At 34.6% G+C, this 13657-nt stretch overlaps 1 protein-coding gene across 1 annotated transcript; it reads right to left on the bottom strand.

Annotated features, from left to right (window-relative positions):
* Positions 1 to 1976: 1976 nt before the first annotated feature.
* LOC144979248 (uncharacterized) lies at positions 1977 to 3050 on the bottom strand. The gene has a single exon (XM_078925858.1). The coding sequence runs from the start codon at positions 3048 to 3050 to the stop codon at positions 1977 to 1979; it is 1074 nt and encodes a 357-aa protein (XP_078781984.1).
* Between the last annotated feature and the right edge of the window lie 10607 nt (positions 3051 to 13657).

The raw sequence follows: 13657 nt of genomic DNA, 5'->3' as shown, positions 1-13657 counted from the left end.
TGAGGAGGGTGCTGTGAACTTTATCGGCAAAGTGATTCTGTCTTTGACATCGACTGCATGTCTTTCCGAATGCAGGGCATTATCTTATCTTATGATCCTTTCCACATCTGGAACATTTGTGGATCATTTGTGCTGCTCCTGAATTCCCTTTGGGATTGTATTTGTATCTGTCTGTCTTTCCTTTTCCATGCTTCTTATTGATAGCATGAACACTCCTTCTGTTTTCGGGGTCCATGGTCCAAAGTTGTCGTTATGTTTGCTCTTCCTTTTGAACTGCAGCTATCGCCTTTTCCAAGTCTAGACCTGTTTCCCTCAACATTCTTTGTTTGAGTGATGCTGACGTTGTTCCACGAAAAGGTCTGTCCCTGATTCAGCCGTATTTGAGCTCACCAAATTCGCAGTTCATACTTAATTTATTTAAATCAGCGATAAAGTGATCCACTGGTTCGCCCTCTTTCTGATTTCTTGTGAAGAAATTGTAACGTTCATAAACCACAATTTTTCTTGGCTCACAATCCTTCTGGAAAGCTTCAAGAATTTTTTCTGGGTCTAATCGATCTGTCAAGTGTGATAAATATTTCAATTCCTTCATCTCCCAATGAGTAAAGGAGAATAGATGCCTGTTGACTTTTTAGCTTATCTATTGTCTCAGTTGCCGTCATGTATATTTCGTAACATTGTCTCCAACGTCGAAAGTTTTCACTAACATTCCCATTAAAGAGTAGTGGACGAGGATAATGGAAAAGGTCATTGTCAGAAGCCATCTGGTTTGTTGATTGCAACCGTACTTCTTTTTAATTTAGCTAGATTGGCTAGCAGGACAAAAACATAGAGTACCTGTATGACGACATCGAACACTTCTGACACCATGTTATATAACTCGTATTCTTGTAGAGTTCAATTAAATAAATCAAGAGAGAGAGAGAGAGAGAGAGAGAGAGAGAGAGAGAGAGAGAGAGAGAGAGACTCAAACACATTTGTGTTCAACAGGAAGCATAATGAATGTTCTTTTTTTTTTGGAAGGACTTGAACAGTCTATTAGTATAATAAGTGATGAATACGTACACACACGAACAGTTTCCAAAGTAACCGATTACTACTTATGATGATACAGGCGACGGATGATTGAATTGAGTACCTCTCGGGTACGAAGCAAAGACCGTACCGCTGAGCCACGCTGCCCCATTCGCAGACCTCTATTATGATTATCTCAACACAAATTCTATTAATAGAGAAATTCCACGGGTGCATGTGATGGCTGACACTGTAAACACTTAATTAATTGGTCAGGAGATCATTAATATAAAATTAAATAATCATAACATTTAATCAAATTTAATTCTCGACCTGAGACGCCCAGTACACAAACACATGATGCACTTTAAGTCACATCCATTCGCCTTGCAGTTTAAATGAGACTGTGAGTCAGTGGTCGAATATGTGTGTGTTGGGGGCGGGGCGATGCTTGGATCTCATGCAAGTCTGAAAACTGGACGTTATTTAATTAATGGGTTTGATTTGCATTGGACAATGTTTATGTTGGTTGAGAGTATTTCCATTTACAACAGTGAGACCAAAACAATATCGGTTACTGTAAACGTCAATAAGATTCAATAGTCTGTCATGTCTGCCCAGCAACGAGCAGCTTGGTTCTAAGTAATGAAAATCGGTACTTTTTATTTTTCATTCTGGCTAGAACTTTTTCAAATGTCATGTGATCAGAATGTATAAAAGTAAGACAATGTTCAGATTTATAATGTTTTTCTCCTCTGGATACACTTTAATGCTCGTGTGAGAAGTGTTTCATAAGGGCGTCCGCCATTGTTCCGATAGTTTAGAACCAGTTACTAAGTTACTATGCATTACTATGTTGAAGCCTATTTATATACTCTTTGATGTAAGGTGGTTTTCACTGAATTTTGACATTTTGCAAAAGTCCTGACTACTGAAGTTGTTTATATTTTGCCGATTGATATTTATGTATTCTTGTTCCTGACATCGTTCAAATCCTGGCAAATGCACTTTTTGAATGCTGAGGCAAAAGCAGATTTATACCGACTAGAAACATGCATATAGAAAAAGAAATTAATTGAGGAATTGATGATGTCGAATAAAAATCGCGAGTAAAATGCCACGAAAAAGACGTTCTTGTTCACTCCATCCCAAGTAACGCCGGGAACTGACATAATTGCAACACCCGGTATAAAACCCATTAAAGAACACACAAGAAATATACTTGTTGTTGTGTTGATGAATTTTATCAGCTCAATGTCCTTGGATCCCAGTACTTTTCCTGAAGTAGGATTGGAAGATTTGTCTCCCCTTGCGTTTCCACCCTTGTCACTTGAATTCTCGAGTCGCCATTTTTTGACCTGAATAAGTTTCCGAGTCAAGAGTACGGTGTTGATGGAAACAATAACGACGGCTATTACAGGGAGCGTAAAATTTGAGATGGGTTGATGATAAAAAAGTATAATCTGTGCGGTTGCCGAGTCTTTCAAGATGGCTATTGTTGCGTTGAATTCGGACGAAAAAACCCAAACAAAGGAGGTAAATGCAGCATAGATATATTGGGCTGGCAGAAAAACGGCAAATATGGCTATGTTGACAATGATTGTTTTTTGAGGGGTAAACCAAACCTTTACTTTTATGGGGAAAATGACACACAGGCATCTCATAAGGGATATGTACGTAGTGGTCCAGACAGTCATGTTCTGCACTGCGACGTGTATATAATTATTGAACCCAAAAGAAATAGTAGTACACGTGAAAGATGTTATGAATCCGTTTGTGTATCTGATAATGGGACATAGAGAGGAAGGAATTAAAGAGGCACAACCCAAGAGGTCCCAAATTGATAAGAAAACGAAACTAATATTGGTACTGTCGTTTCGGACGCCTTGTTCTAGAAATACCCGGATGTTGATGATGTTTGTCACCACGCCCATCACGGTCACGGGTAAATAGATGATCCTGAGTGTTTCTTCCATAATATCTCGTAGCTCGTCACTTATGACGCCCCCGTCGTCTTCAAGGGGAACATTTGACATGTTCCTAATTTCGTCAGTCCAATTCATTTTCGAACCAACTCGATTATTGTTGTAGATCAGTGAAATAGCTAGCCAATACTTCAAATACAAAACATACCATTCGCAGTTTATCACGAGATCTGAATATCGGAGCCCGCTCCAGGTAGATATGAAATTCTCAAAAGTTGAAAGCTATTAAAGTATATTTAACTCTCTCCTTATTGATCCGTTTCAGTATTTTCCCAAAATGACAGGCTTACCCAGCAGAAATAAATGATTAAAAAAAAACTCAAACAAGCTCTTTACGAAACAACTTTATGTTCTTATTAATTAAACAAAGATTATTGTGATGTACAAAATAAATCTAACAATGTATCATAGCTAGTTGGGATTTAGTACCCTAGAAAACATTCAGATCATTCATTCTCACACTCGCTCTTATATCTATGTTCTCCCTCATTTATTAAAGATGTCCGAAATAATGGTATTAATAATAAATGGAGAGCATTAAAACTACATAACTAAATAAATTACATTTGATCATTCCTAATTGCAGCGGGTAAGAAAGATTTGTTATAGCGTTCTTTGTCTGCTTTTAAGAGCAGCAGCCTATGGCGTCTATTGCATTTAATTTGAGGGTACAAAGTATGATTTTCATCTCTTATTATCTTATTCAGTTTATTATTACAAACGATTTCGCTGTAGGTGGTAAGGAGAGGGTTATCTTCTTTAAATACAATGCTGAGATAGATTGACATCAATTTGGAGTTCGTTCATTTTTTAAAATAAGATTCTAAGGTGTCACATATCACAGAATGTTATTAGGCTATGAATCGATGTGTTATGTACTATGATGACATTTTAGTGACTATATGAAGAAGCACATCACTTGGTTATTGATTATCAGATATATATTTTACTCTTGATAATCGAAGTTTCTTCAAACGACATACATAGCCCTATCTATGTTTTTATTCGTTGTTATAATTGAATGCCATTGGCGTTAAGAAATTACCCAAAATGGATAAGTGGATGATGCTTTCAATTATCTCTTCTACAAGGTAATTCAAAAAAGTTTTCTCTCTTCTATTCAAACAAGTTTCCTTTTTGTACCCTGCAGGTGAAACAAAAATAATCGCAATCACGCTTTTCAAACAGAATTGGAATATTCCAGAAGTGGGTGTATTAACAGTGATTGCCTGAAACTGAATGTGATTATAATGATATGTTATATCGATTAACGCTTGTGGATATACGATACGTGTCTTAAAATGAGGCCATGGTATTATGTATGGATAATTCAAATAGATAATTTGCCCGCCTTGAGGGCTTAAAACATTTAATAGGTATAGATTATTGTATAAATGTTCTTAAAGATGGTGTAGATAATATGCCATGGACTTAAAAGTAAAAAAACAACAGTTGGTAAAACGACTAATAAAAAAAACCATATTATATATTAGATAACATTGATATTTTTTTTCAAATTTATTTAACTCACTCAACCCTAGAGATTTTTGCTACTTTTCAAAATTGGAAAAAATGTATTAAAAATGATCTTGTACATAGATTGCTTTATTCAACTACTACTAATAACATGTAAAATCTTAAAACATTAGCTTTGATACTACGCCTATAATTTGTTTAAGAAAAAAAAATGTAATAAATAGGCATGGGGTAAAAGTAACCCCGATAAACTACGGATATAGTCGGTGTTAGGGTTGAGTGAGTTAATATGGTTTTGCTAAATGGTTTATATGACGGGATATAAGCTTTTTTAATGCTGAAATAAGAAATTAAGGAGCAGGCACCAGTCTAAGATAAAGAACTGAACAAGTGCATGCGAATGGTGCAGATAAAGACCTGAACAAGTGTGTATGAAATGTGCTTTTTTTCTTGCTTTGTCTGGCACATTACATACACACTTGCTCAGTTTTTAATCTTACTTATTGTTGCCATGATGCCATATAGATACTGTTGTTTGATAATGTGTCCTTAGCTATCAAAATATATCCGAAATTATCTATGAAAAAGATTGAGTAATAAAGACTTAACTATCGAAAAAAAAAGCGTTTTGAAAAAAATTTGGCCAGAAAACTCGAACTTCAAATCTCTCGGTTTAAATGACACTCGTCTTGACAAAGACTCTCAAACCTGGGATTTCGTGATATTGTTGTTTTTACATAATTTAGGGTACGTTATTATTTTTTTTTTACATGGGAAACAAGTAGACATTGTAACAAGAGCCACCTCTAAGTTTTAATGTTTGATTTTTTAAAATTTGTTGTTTTGTTTTGTATTGTTTTTGTATTGTTTTTGTTTATTTTTTGTTGTTGTTTTGTTTCGGTTTTTATTGGGGGAGGGCGGTGTCCTTTTTGTGTGCGCTTACAGCATAATCTACTAACCATCTTATTAGTTTAAAAACGTCTAACAGATTAAATGGCTTCAAGAAATATCAAATAAACCCCAAATAAATGAAAATTAAAGAACGCATTGCACCACAAGCCTGCTTTTAGATTTAGAATGTTTGTTTGTTTGTTTCAAAGATGTATGTAGTGTATGTGCGGCTATGTGGTCTTGTGGTATGACACTCGCTTTCGGATCGGAAGGTCTTGGGTTCGAGCCTCGCTCTGCGCATAATTGAGTCCTTGGAGAAGGCTCTTTACTACTCACATTCTCTTACCGTACTCAGGTGTAAAATGAGTACCTGGCCGTTAACAGCGTTGTCTCTGTCCAAAAAAAAATATTGTAACATCGCCTAACAGACGTCATGTCACGTCGTCCATAATGTTAAATGTTGCTTTTGGACCCCTTGTAAAGCGCTTTTAGCACGTGTAGTGGATATTGCTCTATATAAAAGCTCAATTTAATTTAATCTAACGCAGCAGTAGTCCGAATGATTTGTTACCTGAAAAGAAAAGTATCCATTCAGAAGCACAAGAAACGAAAAGCCGGAGTTGATTCATGATTTTTTAGCATGAAAACGAAAGTAACGATTTCTGCTAAAACTTTGGAGAGCGCTTTGCCGAATCTTTTGGAAAGTACTTTTACTTTTAATAAGGAAAATTCCAAAAAATCAGCACTCCTCGATAGAGTATGAAATCTCTGTCAAAGAAGGCTGGTTTTTGGAGTTGTTTTCGACCAACAACCATCCATTGCAGAACTGTTCCCAAGGAACATACTCCGACGGTACGTTACTCAAATGTGACCCATGGTCTCAAAACCGTGTTATGTCGGAATGAACCAGATGCTTAGAAGCCGAATTAAATGTTAAACTGGTCAAAAATATAAATTGTTGGAATTAGAATCCTAAAATATGATATCCATTCTCCTCAATAAAGGATATAAACTCAACACAAGTCTGATATTTCTGGCTACAAATTCAATTTTCAACATTTTAACCAACCCGACTTAATACCGCTTTGAGGTGTAGGGTCACGAATTTATATTAAAAGCAATTGTTTGTTTGTTTGTTTGTTTTTATTGATTTTAAGGGTTTTACGGCGCTTGCAACACATTAAGGTCATATCAGCGCCATTGAAAAGGAAGAAAATGGGATAGTTACAAGTTTTAGAAATACAATTAAAGCACCCAAGAAAAGGTAAGCCAACGAGATATCGGTTCAACTAGGAAAAAGATGTAGATTTCTAGAGCACACTATCAATGTAATTAGATTGAGATCACCTTAAAGTCTCATCCAGACAAAAGCACGGTTCCCCACTAAGAGGAATACAATCAAATGTTTACAAATTATATATAATATGTAAACAAAACATCATGCAGTGTATAACAGAGCGATGATTTACAAGGAAAAATATACCATCCCTCAAAACTATCTATATACTTGACTGTTTCCCTCTCAGCAAGGGCCAGGACAAAACCAGGTAGACTCATTGCAAGGCAAAGACAGAAAGCAAGTTTGAAAACAAATATTATAGGAGGATAGAAGTCAGAGTAAGTACCTCCCTGGCCACTACGGAATGTCAGGAACCATATCCAGAGAAATCATTGTATGACACTGGCTTGCGGATTTGTATGAACAGCACGACATGTCAACAATTTTACATTTGTAATATTCCATCCAATTCTAAGAATTAAAAAAAAATATAGTGTAAGTCGTTCTATTCCACATGTCTTCGTCAACATAGATTGCAACTTGATCCATATCACAAGATGTACGTGAACGTGGGTAAGACCAGCGATAGATTAATAATATTTTTTTAAAATCCACTTATTCATCCCATAGGGGAAATTTGTCTCTAGGATCTATTCCGAAGAAAGACTGGAATGACCCAGGAGTCAGCCGCAATGCAGCGACGCAATTTGAGCTAGAGCGAGGTGACTTGCTCAAGGCCACACAGTGTTGTGGCGGGTGATCGAACTCGGTACCTTTCGGGTACGAAGCTAAGGCCGTTCAGCTGAGCCACACTGCCCCTGTTATCTATAGTTATGATCTAAAAAAAGGACGAGTTCAAACAAGGTATTCTGTACGCAATGCCTCTAGGCACTATCAACGTAACGGTGATAGATGATATGGAACATCAAAGGGCTTCTTGACCGATTGAGGTTGATATTTGTGCGACAACGATTGAGGTTGATAGTTGTGTGACAACCATCGTGGTTGATAATTGTGTGACAACGATTGAGGTTGATAGTTGTGTGACAACCATCGAGGTTGATAGTTGTGTGACAACGATTGCGGTTGATAGTTGTGTGACAACGATTGAGGTTGATAGTTGTGTGACAACGATTGCGGTTGATAGTTGTGTGACAACGATTGAGGTTGATAATTGTGTGACAACGATTGAGGTTGATAGTTGGTCGACAACGATTGCGGTTGATAGTAGTGTGACAACGATTGTGGTTGATGGTTGTGTGACAACGATTGCGGTTGGTAGTTGTGTGACAACAGTCTTTCTGTAGACAAAACGTTCACCTACCTCTAACAGCTTACATATTTCTAATCCTATTAGGAGTAAAAATCATTTTGACGTCCTCTTCCAATCGTGTAAACCTACGTGTACTTATTTGCAGGTCTGATAACCCTAAATGTTGTGGGCTCATTGTTGTAATCGAAATTACTATCAAACCAACGCGGAATATTGTCCATTACAAAAATGTTAAATCACCCCTCGGGTTCATATTCATGGAAGATCGAACACATTTTTTCGATTTCCATGAGGGTGAACTCGAAAGAGTTTTAAGGTCATGTCAGCGCCAGTTAAAAAGGAAGAAAACGGGAGAGTAATAAGTTCTAGAATTACAATAACAGCACCCAAGAAAAGGTAAGACAAAGGAGAATTGGTTCAAACAGGAAACAGATGTAGATTCCAAGAGCACATTATCGAAGTACTTAGTTTGAGATCACCTTAAAGTATCATCCAGACACAAGTACAGGTCCCCACTAAGAGGAATACACTCAAATGTTAAACAAATTATATATAATATAAAGAAAACAAACATAATACAATGCATAACAGAGAGATGGTTTACATGGTAAGCTATATATCCCAAAACTAACTATGCATTTGACTGTTTCCCTCTCAACCAGAGCATCCGCCCTGGACCAGGACAAAACCAAGAAATCCAATTCCAAGACAAAGACAGAAAGCACGTGGGAAAACAGATATAGGGGGATAGATGACACAATAAATGTCTCCCTGCTCTCTATGAGAGTCATGACTTCCACAGTTGAAGCGTAAGCTATGGTTATAGTCGGACCCAAGAAGTGGTCTTAATGTCTTTAAGGGTTTTACGGCACTTGCAACACATTAAGGTCATATCAGCGCCAGTAAATAGGAAGAAAATGGGATAGTAAAAAGTTCTAGAATTACAATTAAAGCTCCCAAGAAAAGGTAAGACAAAGGGGAATTGGTTCAAATAAGAAACATGTGTAGATTCCAAGAGCACACTATCAAAGCACTTAGTTTGAGATCACTAAAAGTCTCATCCAGACACAAGCACAGGTCCCCTCTTTTAAGAGGAATACACTCAAATGTTTTACAAGTCATATAATATAATATAAAGAAATCATGATACAGAATGTAGATTATTATTTGTATAAATGGGTTTTAATCGCACCCTTGCAACAATCTTTAATTTGTCGATTGACTCAGCTAGAATTATGTTTTTTCATCTTATACTTCGAGTTTAGAAAATTGAAGAGATTTTGAACTGTGAACGGTGTTCACGAGCGTATAATATCCCTTGTCTAGTGTATAACCAGCAAATGCTGCATCAGCTATCGATGCTGATATATATTTTGTCAGTGCACGACATACTCAGTCGGAAGTTGAAAATTTTGGAATTGCATTTTTCTCTCCATTTTCTGAAAGAATATGCTTCTCAGAGCATTTTAATCCATATTTGAAGTAAATCGGGTGATTTTTCATGAAGTTACAGTCAGATGTATTGGAAATGTATCCAGCAACTTTTCTCAAATTTCATACTTTTTCAATTTGAATAGCTGTAAAAATAATATTTAGAAGTGAAATTCAGCTGTGATATTTCCCGAAGATGTACAAGAAAATGGGTTAATTTAATCTTTTTTATGACAAGAACTCAGTTTGGATAAAAACTTATCCTTTTCACTAAACCTGGAAGTAGTTTCAAAGAGAAATTGAAAAAAACAGCTCTCATTTTTTTGCATCATAACGTGATTTCAAATCGGATATGGTAGCGATTGGATATATCAAGGGTTACGTCCATGTTTTGCAATCCCTGCTTTATCCAGTTTCCACTGTACGACACTATCAAATTGTAAACTCTATGACCAACTCTTAACTCCTGAAACAATTGGATTCCATAGTCTGATTCTGATGCCACGTCGCCCAGCAACAACGAGCATCGTGGTTCTAAACAAAGAAAGAATCGGTAATTTTTATTGGTCACATAGAACTTTTCATATGTCATGTGATCAGAGTGTATAAAAGTCAAAACATTATCATATTTTATAAAATGTTTCTTCTCTGGATACAATTTTATGCTCGTCAGAGAAATAATTCATAAGGGCATCCGCCATTGTTCCGATAGTTTTGAGCCAGTTACTAAGTTACTATGCGTCATTACGAGGGAAGTAACGTCATGACTGTTGAAGCCTATTGCAGTTTGATGACCCCTCCCCCAACCCCCCCCCCCCCGCCTTCCCCAACCCATCGCCCCCAAAGTAAATCAAAACTAAAAATATTATTGCCACAAAAGAAAAAAATAAAAAAATAAATAAATGTGAGATATATGAGATGATAATAATGTGATGATATAATATAAATAATAAATATAATAATAATATAATAATATAATATGATAATATAATAATGATATATAATAATAATATATAATAATATATATATATAATAATAATAATAATAATAATAATAATAATAATAATAATAATAATAATAATAATAATAATAATAATAATAATAATAATATAATAATAATAATAAATAATAATAATAATAATAATAATAATAATATATAATAATAATAATAATAATAAATAATAATAATAATAATAATAATAATAATAATAATAATAAAATAATAATAATAATAATAAATAATAATAATAAATAATATAATAATAATAATATAATAATAATATAATAATAATAATATAATAATAATAATAAATAATAATAATAATAAAATAATAATAATAATAATAATAATAATAATAATAATAATAATAATAATAATAATAATAATAATAATAAATAATAAATAGTAGAGACACAAACAGAGAAATAAATAAATAATGAATACAAACTATTAAAACAATGATGCTTTCGGGATAATGAAATTCACTTTCAGCATTTCAATCTAATTCATTGTCCATTTTGTAAATAGAGAAATTTCAAGGCATATCTACATTTTATTTATTTTTAATTCAACTGTTTTATGTCTAATACTCGTGGTTCGTTTACAATTTACAGGTAAAGAGGAAACGGGAAATGTCCTTATGTTCCTTTCGTGATTCTCTTAATTAATTTATAGGAAAAGCGAAACATCCAGATTATATCATTGCCAATAAGGTTCAACAGTCAACTTTCCTCGTTCTAAACTGTTGCGGAACATTGGCGGACGGCATAATCCCCATAACCGCCCTTATGAAATATTTCTCCGACAAGCGTAAAAATGTATCCAGAGGAGAATAACATTATAAATCTGATCATGTTTTGACTTTTATACATTCTGATCACATGACATGTGAAAATACTCTAGCCAGCACGAAGAATAGAAAATATCGATTTTCTTTGTTAAGAACCAAGCTGCTGGATGCTGGACGGACGTGACATCAGACTATTGAATCCTATTGCCAGGCTTCTGCACCAGCAAGAGGAAGCATTTGGTGGTGGCGAATTGACTTCGGTCGAGAACCTGCCTTACGGCAGTGTCGCTTCATCAGTGGGGACTTTCGACCTGTCCCACATGTGCTCGTTGTGGACGAGAGCCCGGGGCGGCAGAGCATCTAGTCGAGCGTTGCGTTATGATGAAGCTTTCGGGCGAGTTCACGACCGTACACGTTTGCGACGAGGAATTTGCGGCATGAATAGATCACCATTAAACAGTAATATAATGTAATAAGAGGCTGCTGCCAATTGAAACTCAACTTTAATGTTACTTATTTACTTTTACTCTCAAGTTATGTTTGTTTGTTTGTTTTTAAGGGTTTTACGGCACTTTCAACATATTAAAAAAATAAACAGAAAAAAATTCCCTTTATTCATCCTATTGGAGAAATTTGTCATTAGGGTCTATTCCAAGGGAAGACTGGAATAACCCAGGCGTTAGCCGCAATGCAGCGCCGCAAATTGAGCTAAGGCGAGGTGACTTGCTCAAGGTCACACAACGCAGCGGCGGGTGATCGAACTCGTTGTCTGTCGGGTACGAACGCTACCTCCTCTCTCGAGTTCATATTCATGGAATATCGAACACAGTTTTTCCATTTTCCATGGGGATGAACTCGAAAGAGATTTAAGGTCATGTCAGCGCCAGGAAAAAAGAAGGAAGAAAATGGGAGAGTAATAAGTTCTAGAATTATAATTAGAGCACCCACGAGAATGTAAGACAAATGGGAGTTTGTTAAAATAGGGAACAGATATAGATTCCAAGAGCACACTATTAAAGTAATTAGTTTGAGATCACCTAAAAGTTTGGTCCAGACACAAGCACAGGTCTCTACCAAGAGGAATACTCTTAAGTGTTTCCAAATCATGTATAATATGTATAAAAACCATAATACAGTGCATGACAGAGAGATGATTTTCAAGGAAAAAAAATACCATCTCCCAAAACTAACTATACTTAACTGTATTACTCTCAGCCAGGATATCCGGCCAGGGCCAGGAAAAACCAAGTAATCTCACTCCAAGACAATGACAGAAAGCAAGTTGGAAAACAGTAAATAGGGAGATAGGAGACACAGTAATTACCTCCCTGTCCACATTGGGAGATATCAGCCTTCATACTTTCAACGCAAAAAGGCTTCCAAAGAGGAAATTAGCAACACAACGTGTATAGATATATTTCGTTCTGTTACTTATGTGAACTTACTTGCCATGATGATCAAACCATGCAATGTTCACTGTCGACGGATTGGGACTACATTGATGTACATGGTCGACTGCCAATTCTAATATTTAGGCCAATGACAATTTAACTGAAACTCGAACAAATTGAGCAAAAAATACAACAACAACAACAACAACACAAATAATTATAATAATAATAATAATAATAATAATAAAAAATAATAATAATAATAATAATGATAATAATAATAATAAAATAATAATAATAATAATAATAATAATAATAATAATAATAATGATAATAATTATAATAATAATAATAATAATAATAATAATAATAATAATAATAATAATAATAGTAGTAGTAGTAGTAGTGTAGTAGTAGTAGTAGTAGTAGTAGTAGTAGTAGTAGTAGTAGTTAGTAGTAGTAGTAGTAGTAGTAGGAGTAGTAGTAGTAGTAGTAGTAGTAGTAGTAGTAGTAGTAGTAGTAGTAGTAGTAGACGTAATTGAAGTTATAGTGATAATAATGATAATAATAATAATAATAATAATAATAATAATAATAATAATAATAATAATAATAATAATAATAATAATAATAATAATAATAATAATGATGATGATGATATAATAATAATAATAATAATAATAATAATAATAATAATAATAATAATAATAGTGTAGTAGTAGTAGTAGTAGTAGTAGTAGTAGTAGTAGTAGTAGTAGTAGTAGTAGTAGTAGTAGTAGTAGTAGTAGTAGTAGTAGTAGTAGTAGCAGTAGCAGTAGTAGTAGTAGTAGTAGTAGTAGTAGTAGTAGTAGTAGTAGTAGTAGTAGTGGTAGTAGTAGTAGTAGTAGCAGCAGTAGTAGTAGTAGTAGTAGTAGTAGTAGTAGTAGTAGTAGTAGTAGTAGTAGTAGTAGTAGTAGTAGTGGTAGTAGTAGTAGTAGTAGCAGCAGTAGTAGTAGTAGTAGTAGTAGTAGTAGTAGTAGTAGTAGTAGTAGTGGTAGTAGTAGTAGTAGACGTATTTGAAGTTATAGTGATAATAATAATTATTATAATATAAGGAGTGACATTTTTAAAGCATTTCACTAAAGTTA

The sequence above is a fragment of the Berghia stephanieae genome, chromosome 9 (assembly GCF_034508935.2).
Source record: "Berghia stephanieae isolate SIO BIC M18660-M18661 chromosome 9, UCSD_Bste_1.3, whole genome shotgun sequence".
Lineage (NCBI taxonomy): Eukaryota > Metazoa > Mollusca > Gastropoda > Nudibranchia > Aeolidiidae > Berghia > Berghia stephanieae.
Note: the sequence above shows the minus strand (reverse complement) of the source record. Positions and strands in the feature narration are given on the sequence as shown.

Coding starts and splice junctions, on each gene's coding strand:
- LOC144979248 (XM_078925858.1), bottom strand. CDS start 3,050: ATGTCAAATGTTCCCCTTGAAGACGACGGGGGCGTCATAAGTGACGAG.